The 18,270-nt window shown below is 48.8% G+C and overlaps 1 protein-coding gene across 1 annotated transcript; it reads left to right on the top strand.

Annotated features, from left to right (window-relative positions):
• Positions 1-4,363: 4,363 nt before the first annotated feature.
• LOC148513551 (transcription factor 23-like) lies at positions 4,364-14,426 on the top strand. The gene is made up of 3 exons (XM_088481743.1): positions 4,364-4,520; positions 11,159-11,437; positions 13,995-14,426. Exons 1-3 carry the CDS (start codon positions 4,389-4,391, stop codon positions 14,073-14,075), a joined length of 492 nt encoding a protein of 163 aa, XP_088337869.1. The 5' UTR covers positions 4,364-4,388; the 3' UTR covers positions 14,076-14,426.
• Positions 14,427-18,270: the final 3,844 nt, after the last annotated feature.

Below are 18,270 nucleotides of genomic sequence, written 5' to 3'. Positions count from 1 at the left end.
GTGACCACCCGCGGCTATAGCGAGCGGCCAGGGAGATGGTCGCGATGGTCAAGACCATCGCGACCATGGGGCTTGCGACGAGACCCTTGTGGTAGGGTCTAGTTGCCGCAAGCCATAGAGAGCTTTCGGCTTTATCAGGGCCGAGAGCACTCCCACTGACATCACTTGTGATGTCAGTGTGGCCGGCCCCAGACGGTAGGCGTTCCCATAGGAACGCCTCTGTCTGGGTAGCCACGCCCCCAGCATGCCCACCAAAGGGGGAGTGCTGTCACTCACCATCGACAGCACGCCCCCTTTGGTACGAGACCTGGAGTGACGGCTTGCCCGTCACTATCCGGGTCTCGCACATGCGCACGACGGAGCCGAGCGCTCACGAGCGGGTCTGAATCAGGCCCTCTGTGTGGCATACTAAGGGGCCAGTGGGGCATAATATTAATATGAGGTGCCCTGTGTGGTATTTCGGGTGGGGGGGGCAATATGTGACACTCTGGTGGGGCACTAGTACATAATATTAATAATATGGCAGCTCTGTGTGGCATACTGGGCAGGGCAATATTTGGCGTACTGGGGGGCACTCGGGCATAATACTAATACGGGGCACATTAATATGGGGATCTGTGTTGCGTATTGGGGGGCACTGGAACAAAATATAAAAATGCGGGACTATGTGGCATGCTGGGGAAGGACTGGGACTTAGTATTAAAGTGGAGGGCTCTGTTTCATACTGATGGGGGCACTGTAACATGATATAAATATTTGGGGTTGTGTGTGACATACCTAGTTTTTCATACTAGGGGCACAGTGGCAGTATGTATAGGATGGGAGCACTTTGTGGCATAATGTCATTTTACTGGTAGGGACCCCCACAATCCTTAATCTGGGCCTGTGGCTCAGGGCTACTCTGACCATTTCCCAGCTGGACAATAATAGGCAGCTGCGCAGAACTAGCAGGACACCTCCAATAGAGCTGGGTTGACTCTTGCACGGACGTACTCTGCCTTGAGCCAATAGCTTGGCCTCAGGTGTGCTCGTTGCTGTGCAATGCTCCCCGGCCCGAGGTTAGCCCCTCTCTCTCTGCACCCAGGCTGCTGTGGGTGAACCAGCAACAGGCAACCAGAGCACATTACAGCAAAGCTCATGTAACCCATACTGTACACAGCAGGTCAGACCATTTCTCTTGTTGGAAATAAAATATTGGACTTGATTTAGGTCTTCCAGCTTCATTTACCAGATCAGTTATATAAGGCATCACAGTTGCTCGACATAAGAGCTGACATTCAGTAGCCACTGAGGGGGTCTGTTTACTAAGCAGTGTTAGGAGACAAAGTGAAATGAGATAAGGTACCAGCCAATCAGCTCCTAACTGTCACCTCACAGGCTGTGTTTGAAAAATGACAGTTGGGAGCTGATTGGCTGGTACCTTATCACTTTTCACTCTGTCTCCTAACACTGCTTAGTAACTAGACCCCTGAGTATCAATTCCTAGTTTTCCATCCTCAGCTAGACTCGGGACATTGGCTAGTGCAGTCTCAGATCTCATGGATGTCTCTCTGAGCAAACACTCACACTCTCACTACCTGACGTGGGAGCCTGGGAGAAGTGGTTCCAGCTGCCGGTGTAGGAGCCTGGGTGGAAATAAGCAGTTCCAAGTGGCGGTGAAGGAGCATGGTGGTGACAGCAAAGTTACACGCCCATGGCGCAGTGGGCGGAGTCAGTAACAGGCGGTTACTGATAGGAAGAGGGAATCCCTAATGCCCCAAGATCCAGTGTGATATGTGGCCGCTTGGTGGAGGCGAGGTCATCAGGTGACACAGACTATTTAGATGTACAGTAGATCTGTTCACTTATTAATGGTGTATTCTATGGCTGTAATGACTGTATCCATCCCAAGCGAGTTTGAAATATTTTACATTTGTATTCCAGTTACAGCTGTGTTCCACATCAACTTCTCTTCCTGTAAAATACTATGGGGGAGATGTTTCAAAGCTTGGAGAGAGATAAAGTACAGTGGCGTTCCTCCCCGAGATGTCACCCGGTGCAGGGAGGAAAGCTGTGTGCGTAGCGCAGCAGCGCTCCACCAAAAAGGAGGAGTGGCCCGAACCCCCCGTGTCTATTACTTGGGGAGAGAGTGGGGGTGCAGGAGGTACGTGCGTGGAGTGCTGGCTGGCTCTCTCAGTGTCAGGAGCCGAGTGCTGCACTCAATGCTACAGTGCAGCACCCGGCTCCTGTCAGTGTGGGGGAGTCTGCACCTTGGTGTCACCCCTCGGCGGGTGCAGACCACACACCCCGCACCGCCCTTGTGATGCCACTGATAAAGTACCAACCAATCAGCTCCTGTAATTTTTCAAACACAGCCTTTAACGTGACCGGTAGGAGCTGATCTCTCTCCATTTTAACTCTCTTCAAGCTATGATAAATCTCCTATATTCCAGCTCCTTCCATCCCACTGTTTTCCTACAATGTCCACTGCCCCACACAGTGGCGTCACTCACCCTGGTGACACCCAGTGCGGATCCATGACATGACATAGTATTGCGCACGTGGCCTCATGGGTAGGGGGGCATAGCCATGTTTCCCAAAACCCAGTTTTAGTCACTCCCCGCCAGGGCCGGCTCGGGGCATGTTCGACCAGTGCGGCCAAACAGGGGTGCCACTCCATACAGGGTGCACCCCTCCCAACCTTTCATGATTTCAGCGGGACAGTCTAGTTTTTCAGGCACTACCACCCTGTCCCACCCGCGGGGCAAAGTGTCGGGCACCTCCACCGCTACAGCCGCACCGGCCCTGGAGAAGAGGAATGGATGCCACACACATCCATTCAGTGCAGGAAGAGGGCTGGGGGCAGCCCAGCTACTGACGCAGTGCTGGGCTCGCCCCCAGCCTGACGTTAACAGGTACGCCCCCAAATAAAGTCATTTAGGGGGCATGACCTATGGTAATTAGGTGCCTTCCCCATTTTCGGTAAGGGGCGGCAAGGTACCATCCTGCACATGGCGCAGCTCCCCCTGAGATGCCACTCGCCGCACTCCTTATGATGCCACTGGCCTCACGGCCCTTGCTTCTGAATGCTAGAGACGGGCACCCTGCCATGTGTACAACTGCCCGGAGCATTTTGAAGATTTTCCGGGCAATGCTGCAATTCCAGGTACTGGCTGCCCGTCTCCCATGTGTGATGTAATGACGTCATGCACAAAAGAAGCAAGGGTGGCTCAAGGCGCTGTTCCGCCCTGTCCATATAGGGACATATTCAATTGGGTGCGAGAATATCAAAAATCCTGCACCTGCACGGTTATTCCTGTAGGTGCGGGTTTTTGTTATTCAATAAGGTGCAGGGGTTTTTTTTTGTGGAAGCCGGGAGGTTTTTATTCTCGCACCTCCATAGCAAGTGTGATTTCTCCTAAAATCGTTAATTTTAGGTAAAATCAGCGGGACTTGCTCTGGTACCCCGGCGGCAACCCCCCCCCCCCCCCCTTAGGACTAATTAAGCAATTGGAAGTTTCCAATTAGCTTAATTAGGCCATAATTACTTACCTCCTGCACCGCTATCTTCTGCGTCCAACGCCGGGAGCCGGCTCTTCTGCAGCAGGGGGAGTATGTCAGTGTGTGTGGTGTTTGTAAGTGTGTATGAGTGAGTGTTTGTGTGTGTCTGTGTGTGTGTGACCTCCGGTGTATGTGCCCCCCCCAGTGCTAGTGTGGCCCCTGGAATGGGCACTGGGAGAACTACATCTCCCAGCAGCCCTTGCCCCTCCCACCAGCCCCTGGAGCCTACCAGCAGCTCCCAGGATTCCCAGAGACCCCCTCTCAAGTGCGAAGATAGAGGGTAGACCCCCGGGCAGGTAAGTGAAGAATACATAGCAGCCACTATTTTTTAAATTGGAAACCGCGAGTATCGGGAGCGTGCATACCCGTGATATTCCAAAATTGGGCGCAAGGTTTTTTCCTCACTAAACTTTGCGTCCAATTGAATCTGCCCCATAGAATCAATGTTTTTTCTATAAAGAATAACTGAATATTGTTTGCACCTCATTTATAAATGGCTGGTCAGTGACTACCTGGGGGGCCGTTCTCCTAACACCCCAGACAGGGCCGCAGTGCTGGAGATCAGTTTGCTGCGGGGGCTGGAGGAAAACATGGGGCACATACCTAGATAAAACCGCAGGCTGATTACATGTCTGCACAGATAAGGAGCTATTACACACTATTACACTCTGCTCCTCTCACTATGCACATAGTATGGGGGACGCAGCCTCTCAGAGCACGCCAATAAATCACCCCTCATCATACCCTGCCCTCCCCAGCTTCACTCTCCTTAATGAGGGACGGGAACTATTCTCTGCCATAGCTCTAAGGGAGTCAATGGAGAGAGATTCATCTTTAGCTGAGGCATCATGGAGGGGACTCGGACTGGCTGGCAGATCTTCTCCCCAGCACTGCCAACACATGGCACAAACAAGAGACAGGACGGAGAGAGACGGCGGCAGCCGCCCAGCAGGAGACAGAAAGTTACCAGGAGTCAGTCTGTGAGTACTAAGGAATAAATCACAGAGAGACACAGGGGGTTACCGAGCCACAGCGAATATATATGATATAATGCTGCCGTAAATTATATGGATATTACAAGTCATCGGGGTAAAGGGTGGGCATATGATACAAGATGACCTCTGATATCCATATAATTCTACTGTAAGGCGTGTAATAATCTCTGTATTACGCAGGATTTGGTGCTGAACATTGAAGTGGTGATGTCAGAACTCACGGGGGCGATTCAGTTCTTTTGGAGGGCGGCGATAATTAATGGGCACCCAGTGTTGCAATGCAATTGTTCCGGGCGTCCAGTAATTATTGCGGTCTTCACGCCCAATCAGGCCGGGTTTAAACATAGAAACATAGAATTTGACGGCAGATAAGAACCACTTGGCCCGTCTAGTCTGCGTTTTTTACCTTTTGGTAACCTCAGCCCTATGTGATCCTCAGGTCTTCGTAAGGATATTCTTATGCCTAGGCCGAGCACGTTTATATTGTTCTACTGTCTTAGGGCCTGATTCACTATGGATCGCCTTTCTGCTTATACGCACGCAGCGCAGTTGCTAATATCAGCGGGGATATATAAATGTTTCCATTCGCAATGCGATCGCAGCCTGACATAAGGAACACAGGTAAAGTCCCAGGGGTTGTGCTAGAGCTGCAGTGGGCGTCCGGCCGCGCTGCTGTGAATAGGCCTCTTCTGGGAATGCGCAGTGGGGTCATGCTGAGGAGTGGGCCCCTAATATGCTGTTTCCAGTGAACACACGGGGCCCGTGAGGCTAGAGCCGCATCGTACTGCCCTTTCCCCCCAAACATTTACTAAGATGCCATGTACAGGGGCCTATCAGGACTGAGGAGACTTATACCCCTTTTACACCGGAGCTAAAACCCAGGTTTTTGAAGGGTTAACCCGGGCAGCTCCCTGGTGTAAAAGGGCAGAGGGTTGGATTGCCGAGTCGAGTGACCCGGCAATCCAACCCAGGTAACTAGCAGGATTTAACACGGGCGTAGCCCGTGAAATCCTGCTATGGGAACAGCGCACTCCGGGTCACGAAGACCTGGAGTGCGCTGCTAGCCGGCCGATTGGTCCGGCTTCAGTGGCGCTTGGAGATGACTTCATCTCCAAGCGTCCACTTTCACTCCGCAAAAGCCGACTGCTGTGTGAGCGGCGCTGACTCGGGAATATCCCGAGTCAGCGCCGGCAAAATTCCGGGTCTGATCCGGATAGGAACTTTGTTCCAACTCCGGGTCAGACCCGGAATTTAGGTGGAAAAGGGGTATTATTCTAAAGGGGCCATATTTAGGATGAATTCTCCCAAGCTGTCCATAATGATGTGTTAGCGCAGCTGCTCGTTACTCTAGTGGTACTGGCTTTGGAGGGGTAAGAATTAACTTAGAGAATTACAGATAACGTCTGCGTGATCCAAACCATCAGAAAGAGAAACAACGGGATGTATTAGGTATATATGATTTTTTTACTCTTTAAAAAACATTTTAATTTTATAATCTATACATTAGCATAAAAACATCTGATTATTAAAGGTACATACAAATACATATACAGCAAATGTCACTATTGGTGTAACTATGTAGACAATACATATATGAGATAATAAACAAAGAAACTTTTGTTACAATGTTGCATATAAACACTGCAGATAGTAGAGCTGGAGAGAGATGAGATATTAAAAAAAGTCACTTTATCGTCGGCTGCAAGTTGCCGATAGGAACAGCACTAATGGTGGATCTTAAAAGTTAACGAGTTAATTAAAGTTAAAGAGTTAACTTAAGGCCCCCATACATCAGAGATTGATTGCAGCAATCATGTCATTTGCAATCGGTTGTGTATAAAAATCTTTCCCTTTTTCAATCGATTGTGGCAATTCTGCAATCGATTGAAAAAGGGAAAGATCTTTATACACAATCGATTGCAAATTGCACGATTGCTGCAATCAATCTCTGATGTATGGGGGCCTTTACCACTTTTCCAGCACAGACTTGGCAATTAGGTGCATGTACGAGCCGGGTTTCAAAAAACAAAATAAAAGACACACTGAGATAAACATTTGAAATAATATAAAACATATAAATTATATACTGTATATATAACATTTGTAAACATTTTATTTATCTTACTACTGTAAATACGTCATTGTCAGCGGTAGCCTGTTTTATATACAGGATAATACCATACGGAATAGGCATTAGGGCTCTGCACCCTGTAATTATAAATATAGCCCAGAGGTACAGTATGAGGGGAGATGCTGTATCCTGCACACAGCAGTCTAGTGATCCTATTGCGGGACACTGCAGGGAAATGCTGATATCAGAGAACAATAACGGGCACTCAATGTACAACTGTCAATGCATGGAGATAATATATGTGATAATTAGCAGCTCTTGGAAAGTACCCAATAAATATTTCCTTGTGAGATGTGTACATGCTGAAAGCAACTAATTGTAGAAAAAATGCAAAGTTACAGTACGTCACGCAAACGCACATACAGTACATATGACTCTGTAAGTAGCCGTATAGGGACATTGCCGATTCGCCATACAGCACATATTGTGCATGCGTCCCTACTGGGATACACACTAGATGATGATATGTCATCCACATCGGCCAGTGTGTACCCGCCATGTCACCGAAGAGGCGCGCTCTCTCGCGTCATCTGATACCGGACTATAGATAGACAGTTAAAAGGTCGACAGTGTCTAGATCAGGGGTTCCCAACCACGGTCCTCAAGGCACACTGTCCAGGTTTTAAGGATAGCCATACTTGAGCACAAGCAACTTAATTGGTACCTCAGTTATTTCGATTAAACCATCTGTGCTTTAGCATGGATATCACCAAAACCAGGACTGTTAAGGTGCATACACACACAACGATTTTTTGAACGATTATCGTTAAACGATATCGTTTAACGATAATCGTTTGTAAAAATCGTTCACTTTCTGAGTCAAACGATGAACGATTATTGTTCATGCGCGTTCACGTTTGTAGTTTGTAGTTCAGTCAGACTTGTCAACTGAACAATTTTCAGTAATACCCCTTTTACACCAAAGCAAAAACCTGGGTTTTTGCAGGGTCTACCCGGGTTGCAGCTCAGTGTAAAAGGGTCCCTGAAAAATAACCTGGGTCAAGTGACCCTGCAATCCAACCCAGGTAGCTACCAGGGTTGGACCCAGGATGGACCCAGGTAATGGTGCAGTGTAAATGGTGCAACCCAGGTTATCTGACCTGGGTCATGCCTAAAATGAGCGGATTTATGGTTGTGGAGCATTCACCTCCCACTTTTTATGACCTCACAGGTTTAGCAGGGCAGACCTGAGTTCAGTGTGAACAGGGCTGACCTGGGAGTAACCCAGATCAAAGGTGCAGTGTAAATGGGTCTGACCTGGGTCTGACCAGGTTTGGAACCATGTCCAAAAACCCAGGTCGGACCTGGGTTTTTGGTGGAAAAGAGGTATTAGTTAATATGCAAAAATCGTTTGTAGTTCTAAAAAATCGTTCATTACATTTAGTAAATGAACAACTTTAGTAAACGATTTTAGTTAGTTAGGGTCACGTACTAGGAGGGAGGGTTAGGCACCAGAAGGGAGGGTTAGGCACCAGGAGAGATGGTTAGGGTTAGGCACCAGGAGTTACGTTTAGGCACCAGGAGGGAGGGTTAGGCACCAGGAGAGATGGTTAGGCACCAGGAGAGATGGTTAGGGTTAGGCACTAATAGTGACGGTTAGGGTCAGGCACCAGGAGGGAGGGTCAGGCACCAGGAGGGAGGGTTAGGGTTAAGCACTAATAGAGATGGTTAGGGTTAGGCACCAGGAGGGAGAGTTAGGGTTAGGCACTAGTAGGGACGGTAAAGGTCAGGCACCAGGAGGAAGGGTTAGGCAATTACCGGAGGGTTAGGGTTAAGCACTAGTAGGGATGGTTAAGGTCAGGCACCAAGGGGAAGGTTAGTTAGGGTTAGGCACTAGTAGGGATGGTTAGGGTCAGGCACCAAAGGTTAGGGTTAGGCACTAGTAGGGATGGTTAGGGTCAGGCACCAAAGGTTAGGGTTAGGCACTAGTAGGGATGGTTAGGGTCAGACACCAAGGGGAGCATTAGTTAGGGTTAGGCACTAGTAGGGAGGGTCAAGCACCAAGGGGAGGTTTAGTTAGGCTTAATTAGGGTTAGGGCTAGGCACTAGTAGGGACGGTTAGGGTCAAGGACCAAAGGTTAGGGTTAGGCACTAGAAGGGATGGTTAGGGTCAGGCACCAAGGGGAGGGTTAGGGTTAGGCACTAGTAGGGATGTTTAGGGTCAGACACCAAGGGTTAGGATGGGTTAAGGTAAGGCACCAGTAGGGACGATTAGGGTCAGGCACCAAGGGGAGGGTTAGGGTTAGGCACTAGTAGGGATGGTTAGGGTCAAGCACCAAGGGGAGGGTTAGGGTTAGGCACTAGTAGGGATGGTTAGGGTCAGACATCAGGGGTTAGGATGGGTTAGGGTAAGGCACCAGTAGGGACGATTAGGGTCAGGCACCAAGGGGAGTATTAGGATGAAAAAAAAAAAAATGTGTCGACCATTTGTAATTGTTAACCCTATTCCATGTTGACATTTAGGGGCATATTCAATTGTGTGTGAGAATAGCAAAAAACCCGCACCTGCGAGGTTTTTCCTGCAGGTGCGGGGTTTTTTGCTATTCTATTAGGTGCGTGGTTTTTTAAAAAACACGCAATGGGAGGTTTTTTCACGCACCTTCTGAGCAAGCGTGATTTTTCCTAAAATCAATGATTTAAGGAAAAATCACAGGGACTTGCTCTGACACCCCCGCGGCACCCCCCCTGAGGACTAATTAAGCAATTGGAAGTATCTAATTAACTTAATTAGTCCTTAATTACTCACATTCCTCAGTGCTGTCTTCTGCATCTTCTTCTGCATCAGTGTCAGTGTGTGTGCTGTATGTGTGTATGAGCGAGTGTGTGTGTGCATGAGTGTGTGTGTGTGCGTGACCCCTGATGCGGTGTGTGTGGCACCCCTGTAATGGGCGCTGGGAGAACTACATCTCCCAGCAGCCCTTGCTCCTCCCATCAGCCCCCGGGACTCCCAGCAGCCCCCTCTCGAGTAAGAAGAGAGAGGGGAAGCCACTGGGAGCCGCGGAGACCCCCTGCCAGGTAGGGTTTTTTTTTTTCATTTTACGTGGCGCAGGGTTTTCAGAGCTGAAATCCCCGCGTCCACTACTTTTTTAATTGAATACCGCGAGTAGCGGGAGCGCACATACCTGCGGTATTCCGGAATTGGGCGCGAGGTGCACGAGAATTTTAACTCACTAAACCTCGCGCCCAATTGTATATGCCCCTTAGTGTGTTGACCTATTGCCTGTCTAACATCTGGAGTCTAAATATTGTCAATCTTCTAACTGTGTATCTTTTATACCCCATCCCGCGTCGTCAGTGACATTGTCCGTCGGAGCTGCGACATCGTTAGGGAGGGCCATGCCGCCGAATGCAGCATGGCCCCCGCCGCCGCTGCTGGCATCGACAAGTGTGTATGCACTTGCCGATGCCGACACTCTGCCAGGACCCATCTCTATTGTGGTCGGTACACACTAGACATGATTGAGTGTGTAGCGGCCATTAGAGCGCAGAGTCGCAGCACTGACTCAGATGCACGGACCTGAATGTATTAGAAATATGTAGTTCGTTCCTGAGCAGTGACCGGGAGGTGACCGGGGGTCGGCTAATCAGCCACACGGAGATGCTGCGACGTCTAATGGGCGTGTTACGTGTGTGATGTGAGCGTGGTGCTGAAATTGGTTGCGCACAGCGGAGCCATGAAGAGCAGTGACGGGCCCAGTTACGGGAGCGCGGCCAAATTAGGGTGGTGTGGCCACGCCCCCTCTCCTCCCAAAAAATAAAAGTACCATGAGAAGGGAGGCGGATCTGTCCACCTTAGACAAAGGGCAGATTCGGGGATGGAGACTGCCCCCCTGTAAAACTTGTAAGGAGAGAGAGGAGGCTGCTGCTCCATGGACTCTCTGCAGCCCAGCACACAACAGTGCGTGCCGGGCTGTGCATCTCCTCTCTCTCCCTGCCCAATGTGTCTCTCCTCTCTCTCCCTGCCCAGTGTGTCTCTTCTCTCTCTCCCTGCCCAGTGTGTCTCTTCTCTCTCTCCCTGCCCAATGTGTCTCTCCTCTCTCTCCCTGCCCAGTGTGTCTCTCCTCTCTCTCCCTGCCCAGTGTGTCTCTCCTCTCTCTCCCTGCCCAATGTGTCTCTCCTCTCTCTCCCTGCCCAATGTGTCCCTCCAGCTGGCCCGGTCTTGGGTAAGTACTGCCCGCTCCACCACCCTCCCAGGGGCCTCAGATGGTCATGGACAATCTGGTGAAAGTTCCGATGGTGCGACGTGCAAAGTGAGCGTCTCAGTTCCTTGTATATGCAGACGCATGGGTGTGCATCGGGGGGAGTCTTTGTAGCAACATTTGCATAAAGTCGCAGATGCTACAGTGACAAAAGTTGCAGAAACGGACACATCAGCCCCTATATATTTATTTTATCTTCTCGGGTCACCTGCGCCAAAGAGATTCTCTTACTGCCAATCAGGCATGGGTGTAATGCCGCCATGCCCTGTCTGATGATTTGCTGTATTCTACAGGTTTCGCCGGTCGGTAAAACCAACAAGCCGGGCGAAGTGAAACAATCGCCAGAAAACAACGCCCGGGAGAGGTACAGAGTCCGCACCCTGCGCCAAGCCTTCCTGTCCCTTCAGGCCGCCCTGCCCTCTGTCCCCCCTGACACCAAACTGTCTAAGCTGGATGTCCTGGTCCTGGCCACCAGTTATATTGCCCACCTCACCCACACCTTGGACCAGGAGAGACACTTACTTGGCAGCTGCCAGGTGGGCAGAGGTCCGGGCTACCTGCACCCCATGAAGGTAAGAGGGAACATATGACTAATATATACATTGACTTATATAAAAGTTACTTATATTCTTCACAAATATATATATTAACATTACTCCAGGGTAATTGGAAGAGCCCCATGCTTTTCAGTGCTAAGGGTCTATGGGCCGAATCATTACAGGTCGCGGCTGCGATTCTGCACTGCGATAGTATGCTAATCCATTGCGGTTGCTATGCCGTCACAGCACTAGATAAGGATGTCCACCTTACCTTACACACATCCGTCTGTGAAACCATCGATAACATCGTGTATCATCGCAGCCTCACACACCTGCACAAGCTCTAACCTCAGCGCACGCTATGACTACACAGGCTACGTACGGCATCGCAGTGGATAATTTATGCACGCCCCTGCAATGGCGTTGAAACGCTCTGACACGCCTGTGTTTCACTGACCACCCCCTCGTCACCACCCCCAAAGGTAGTTCCTGTCAATCACTCTGCGATGGGTCTGCGTAGTCTCTGCAATCGAAGTCTAGATCGCCGTGGCCGGTTCGCAAACGCACACTGCGATGCATACGCAGAAGGCAACAGTCGTCTGATAGCGTGGGTAATCGCACTTGTGATCCTTCCTGCATCAGGCCCTATGTATTAAACCTTACCTTATGGGGAGATGTATTAAGCTCTGGAAAGTGATAAACTGGAGAGTGATGAACACCCAGCCAATCAGCTCCTAACTGTCATATTACAGGCTGTGGGGGTCATTCAGACCCGTTCACGAGCAAAGGACGCTCGCAAACGGGTCGATGTTGCCCCACTGCGCATGCGCACGACGGAGGGAGCTCCGTCGTGCGCATGCGCGAGACCCGGACTGCGACAGCCAAGCTGTCGCTCCGGGTCTCGCACCAAAGGGGGTGTGCTGTTGATGTTGATTGACAGCACGCCCCCTTTGGTGGGCGTGCCGGGGGCGTGGCTGCCAGACGGAGGCGTTCCCATGGGAACGCCTACCGTCTGAAGCCGGCCCCACTGACATCACTAGCTGATAGAGCCAAAATCACTCCAGGGCTTGCGGCAGCGAGACCCTACCGCAGGGTCTCCGTCGCAAGCCTGATGGTCGCGATGGTCTTGACCATCGCGACCATCATCATGGACGCTCGCATAAGCTGTGGGTGGTAACCCACAGCTATGCGAGCGTCCATGAGGACGCTCCTAAAACAGGTAGGAGGGCCCTGATTCAGAGCGAGCGCTCTGGTCAGAGAGTTCAGCTCTGAATCAGGCCCTGTGTTGGAAAAATGACAGTTGGGAGCTGAGTGGCTGCTGGTTTATCACTCTCCACTTCATCAATTTCCAGAGCTTAGTACATCTGGCTGGTGAGAGATAAAGTGGACACAGATAAAGTCCCATCCAATCAGCTCCCAACTGTCATTTGTCAAACACAGCCTGTGACATGACAGTTAGGAGCTGATTGGTTAGGACTTTATCTCTGTTCAAGGCTTTATCTCTCTCCATCCAAGGCTAATGCCGTGTATCCACTAGATCAGGGGTTCCCAACCACGGTCCTCAAGGCACACTAACAGTCCAGGTTTTAAGGATAGCCATACTTGCGCACAGGTGACTTAATTAGTACCTCAGTTACTTTGATTTAACCATCTGGGCTCAAGCATGGGTATCACTAAAACCAGGACTGTTGGTGTGCCTTGAGGACCGAGGTTGGGAATCACTGCACTAGACGATATAATGAACAACTGAACGATAACGATATAGTTCAATCGTTCAGAGATAAAGTACCTGCCAATCAGCTCCTAACTGCCATGTCACAGGCTGTGTTAAAAAAATGACAGGAGCTGATTAGCTGGTACTTTTCTCCGTCCACTTTATCTACATCCAAAGCTTAGTAAAAAAAAAAGACCCCACAGTCTGTAAACTGACAGTTAGGAGCTGATTGGCTGGTACATTATCCTTCTCCAAGGCTTAGGGGTCTAGTTACTAAGCAGTGTTAGGAGACAGAGTGAAAAGTGATAAGGTGCCAGCCAATCAGCTCCCAACTGTCATTTTTCAAACACAGCCTGTGAGGTGACAGTTGGGAGCTGATTGGCTGGCACCTTATCACTCTTCACTCTGTCTCCTAACACTGCTTAGTAACTAGACCCTTCAGTACATTAAAGACTCAATTTAATCACTATTTTGGGAACCCTTCTTTATTTATCATTCCCTCCACCCTATACTAAATGCGATCAGTCCAGCACTACGTGAGTCAGGGGCTGAGCATTGTGATAGGGGGACCCCATGTTCTGGGTTGGTATCCAGGCCGGGTCGGCTAGTACAGGGGCTGCAGAGTGACGTGCAGGGACTCTATAAAGAAATAATGAACAGCTTCCATTCACTCCTTTGTTTTTTTTTTTATATTGTAAAGGCCTCTGTTACCTGTTTTATCCCTGTAAGTCTGTACTGACACCCCCGTCCAAACCACTGGGAACCAGAATGGTCCCCTACAACAGTTACATTTATTAGTCACAGTATATACAGACATCTATGTGATCATTCATTACAGCCCTCTCCAATGTCTTTATGAATGTATCTGATTCCTAGAAATGGCCGATGAGGGCCCGCCTGTATGCCGAAACGCTGGAATGCGAGTTATCGGCCGGACGCCCCTCACACAAGAACTAGACGTCGGGAAATTTGAGACCTGAAAGAAGGAGATCCAGGATAATTCGGCAGAGACTCCCGTCACAGACAGCTGTTCTCCGTCTAATGAAGGAACCTATATGTAATAATACGCCTCTGGGGAGAAGCTTCTGCTGGCTGCTGCAGTCTCCCCAGTAACGTTACACCAGTATCAGTAAGCCTGCACCAGTACGTGTCAATGTATCCCTTCCCTGTGCCAGCTGCCATCACAGTGCCCATGCGTGGGCCGCCGTACCAGATCCGGGCTTTCACTTCTGCAGAATAAATAATTATTATAGTTTAAAAAAATGGCTAAAATATATATTTTAAAATGAAAAAATGTTAAAGAACATATATGCATTAAAACAATTACTTTATTTAGAAATGATCCGTGTATTAGCATATTTGTTCCTTTTCAGCTTTCCTGACCTGTCATCAGTGAGATACGTGGAGGCTGCGTGTTTGTATTATGTTTAGCTTAGGGGACGGGATGCATGACACATATCAATTTGCATGCGATGCATCGCGCCACTCATCACATGTATGCCGGCGTTAATTATGCTGGTATGCATGAAGAGAAACGCAAAGCACAGCTCTCCCGATAAGAGCAGTCCTTTGAGAGAGAGGGACTACCGTGTTTATGACCCAGAAGTCCATCTGGCGTCCTAATGCACATAAGAATGAGCACGCCGCAGGAGGTGCTGGGAGGGATCCGATTGGATCCCTCTCACATCACTCTGCGACAAAAAGCCCATAGGCTCCTATTAGGCAACACCCACCTCATCAAAGCCCCTGCATTTTTAGGGGGATTTAACCGCATTTCTGACGTTGGTGCATCCCATGCAGAAAGTGTTAAAAGTGTGTTAAAATTAAGTGTTAAAAAAAAACAAAACCAGGCATATCCAGCACCGGGCTCTTTGAGCCGACGCTGGTTCACAAAAATACTGGGGTAAAAATGTAGGGGTCCCCTATATTTAATGAACCAGCACCAGGCTTTTGGCCTGGGCACTGATTGTAAAAATATGGGTAAAAAAATGGTGTGGGGTCCGTATTTTTACAACCAGCTCAAGGACCAAGAGACTGGTGCTGGTTCATGATATATGGGGGACCCCTAAGTTTGTTGTCTCTCATATATTGCAAACCAGTGCTGAGTCAAAAAGCCCGGTGCTGGTTATGCTCAGGAGGGGGGACCCCATGCCATTTTTTTTTTTTTTTTACATTTACACTTTCTTTGTTTAAAAACAGGTAGAATCATACATGTAAACTGCGATGCATTATGCATCCCGCCTTCTGGGAGTCAGCAGGGTGGATGCCCGGAACCATCTGGTGGGAGTGTTGTGGGCATGTTGCCAGTAATGCATCCTATTCTGAGCCATGCATATGCCAGAGGCATGCCTCATATGTCCAGCATGGGGTCTGTGTAAGTGCTGATACTAGTGATGACGGCTGCAACTGCGGGGGGAAAACCAGTGGGCAGCGCGATGCATACACATAAAGACGTGCCCATAGCAGCATTAGCATGCTGTTAGCAAAAATAGGTATTCTAAATGTAGCCTCATATGGGGCTGCGTGCAGAATCAGGTCCAGCCCTTGATAAATCTACCTCTATAAGTTGATCATCCAGTAAAAAGCTTAGCGTCCCCTTCATCCTGATGAATGTGGGTGTTATACAGTAATACACATCGTTCTTCCACATGTATCATCGATGTTTAATCATCATCCAGTAAGGTCCTGACTGGTCCAGCGGCTGTATCCTGGGCTGCTCTCCTGCTTGTGGGAGATCTTCTATAGGTAGGTCCCATCCCAAAGCCTCTCAGAGGGCCTCAGGTGGCCAGTCTGCATCTGGCAGAGGTTGGGATTCTGACTAGTGTTGGGATTCCGCCGCTGGCATTCTGAGTGCCGGCCCGCACACCGGGATTATGACTACATCCATTTGTCATGACGATTAATATTGTTATCTCATAGACTATTTTACGCTTCACTGTATATACACCCAGGAGTGGGGATGGGCTCCCTAATGACGTAATCTCTGGTGGCTTTCCCGGATGCATGGAAAGAAGACAAGTCTCCTGGAGGCCACCCGCCGCTGACATCCACTCCCGGGCCACCTGAGGATGCGATTCACACTGAACCGGTTTATCATAGTCCCGATCTGCCTTCAAAGTGCCCGCAATCACAGCTTTATATGTCAGGAGTGGGACCCCCGCACAGCTGACCCAGCAGTTCCCTCCAGGGGTCAGGTCCTACAGAAAATGAGTTTGGTGTGGAAGCCAGCTAACCTGCACTGAGCCCTTACCCCATCGTACACCGTTGGGATGAATTAGAACACCAGCTGCAAGCCTGGCCTTATCCCTAACATCAGTGCCCGACCTCACTAATTTTGCTGTGGGTGAGTGGATGCCAAACTCCACAGTGATGTTCCAGTATCTAGTGCAGGATTCTTCCCAGGAGGGTGGAGGCCACAATAGCAGAAAAGGGAGGCTGATACCATAATAATGCCCAGGGTTTTGGAATGAGTCATACAACAAGCGATAAATGGGAGAGTGAAAAAAATGACAGGAGCTGATTGGTTGGCATTTTATCAAACACAATGCATAGCGAGTGGGGCCCTAGATTGCACATCCTAAGCACAATGTGAGGTGCTACCTGCTGAGATTAGTAGTGCTACAAGCATAAAAAGAGAAGAAAATGCAAGTGCACACTCTAACCATGCTAAACCTAATAATAATACTGCTATATTGAATCAAAGAGGTTCTTAGCATAATAATGGCCATAATTATATGACCCAGAGTGGGTGCTACTATTATGAATATGTAGCAATAGTTATTTTGGGGTGAGCGTTTGGGAGTGGGGCCCCCGGGGTTGTTCTGGCTGGACCTTTTTCAGGGCATCACCACTTAATTCACATAGAATATTTTTATCACTTCTCTAATGGTTTGTTTATTATTCATGTCATTTTAATTCTCTCATTTCATTAACACTTATTGATTTATCTTTACACATCTTTTCTTTACACTTCACTATCACCTTTTTTCCCCTTTTTGTGTGATGCCCTGGGGATGGTCCTTGGCTGGAATTTTTTGGGGTGCCTTGCTTCTGGCACGTGAACCCCTTAATGTTAGGGACGCCAGTATAGAGGAGCCTTGACGATTGGCCTGGAGCTTATTCATATATTTGCAAATGTATGTAACTAATACCTCTGAATCTCTATTATTATGTCGGCTTTAAGTTTTTTTTGTTGATTTTGCTACAGTGTGCTGGGGGCAAATCCCCCTTTTTCTGAGACTAGTAGTGCTACAAGCATAAAAAGAGAAGAAAATGCAAGTGTAGACTCTAACCATGCTAAACCTAATAATAATACTGCTATATTGCATGAAAGAGGTTCTTAGTATAATAATGGCCATAATTATGGGCCTGCCCACCGCGTCCAGGTGACCTCTATCAGGCAGGTCTATAACACTCCTATGGAACAAATACAGGGCACGGGACCCCCCCAGGTCAACCCAGCAGAACCGCCCCATGGTATCTCACTAATGCGAGGTTACAAGTGAAGGCTAAAGAATTATAACGAAACTCCTGTGTGTTAAGTCCTACATAAGCAGGAGGTTGTAATTAAAAGGGTTTGAAGTGCTACATATATAAAAAAACAAATTAAAGAAGTGAAAAAGTTTATATTATGATGCCATGAAACAGTCCAGCCACACCAGCCCAGAGAGCCCCGCACCCCAATACCAGTCCCAAAGCTAACACGCAGAATATATATACTGTATATATAGTAGGTATTACCCTCACTGTGCCTTTAGTAAATGTGTAGTCTTGGTTAACAAGGACTCCTTGTTAATTAAAACCACCCAGGAACAGGTGGGAGGGTGCTAATCAAGGTAGGAGGAGTCTTGTCCTTCCAGTGTACATACACATAGTACAGAATGCATAGGGGCCCTACATTGCACACCCTAAGCACAATGTGAGGTGCTACCTGCTGAGACTAGTAGTGCTACAAGCAGAAAAAGAGAAAAAAAAATGTAAGTGCACACTCTAACCATGCTAAACCTAACAATAATACAGAATGGGATTGAAATGCCGGCAACTGCTAAACCGCCGGTTCAAATTCTGACAGCGGCTGCCCAACAGGAGATCCCGACAGAGGCAGCTAAGTATACTAACCTCACCTGTCCCCCCCCTAACCCTCCCTTAGTGG

Source organism: Taudactylus pleione, unplaced genomic scaffold (assembly GCF_031769625.1).
Source record: "Taudactylus pleione unplaced genomic scaffold, aTauple2 ptg000277l, whole genome shotgun sequence".
Classification (NCBI taxonomy): Eukaryota; Metazoa; Chordata; class Amphibia; order Anura; family Myobatrachidae; genus Taudactylus; species Taudactylus pleione.
The sequence above is the reverse complement of the archived record's forward strand: the minus strand, read 5'-3'. Positions and strand labels throughout refer to the sequence as shown.

Bases quoted from the DNA above. Each gene is read 5' to 3' on its own strand.
- LOC148513551 (XM_088481743.1), top strand. From the start codon at position 4,389: ATGGAGGGGACTCGGACTGGCTGGCAGATCTTCTCCCCAGCACTGCCA. The intron at 4,521-11,158 runs GTGAGTACTAAG...TGTATTCTACAG, and splicing joins AAGTTACCAGGAGTCAGTCT to GTTTCGCCGGTCGGTAAAAC. The intron at 11,438-13,994 runs GTAAGAGGGAAC...TCTGATTCCTAG, and splicing joins GCTACCTGCACCCCATGAAG to AAATGGCCGATGAGGGCCCG.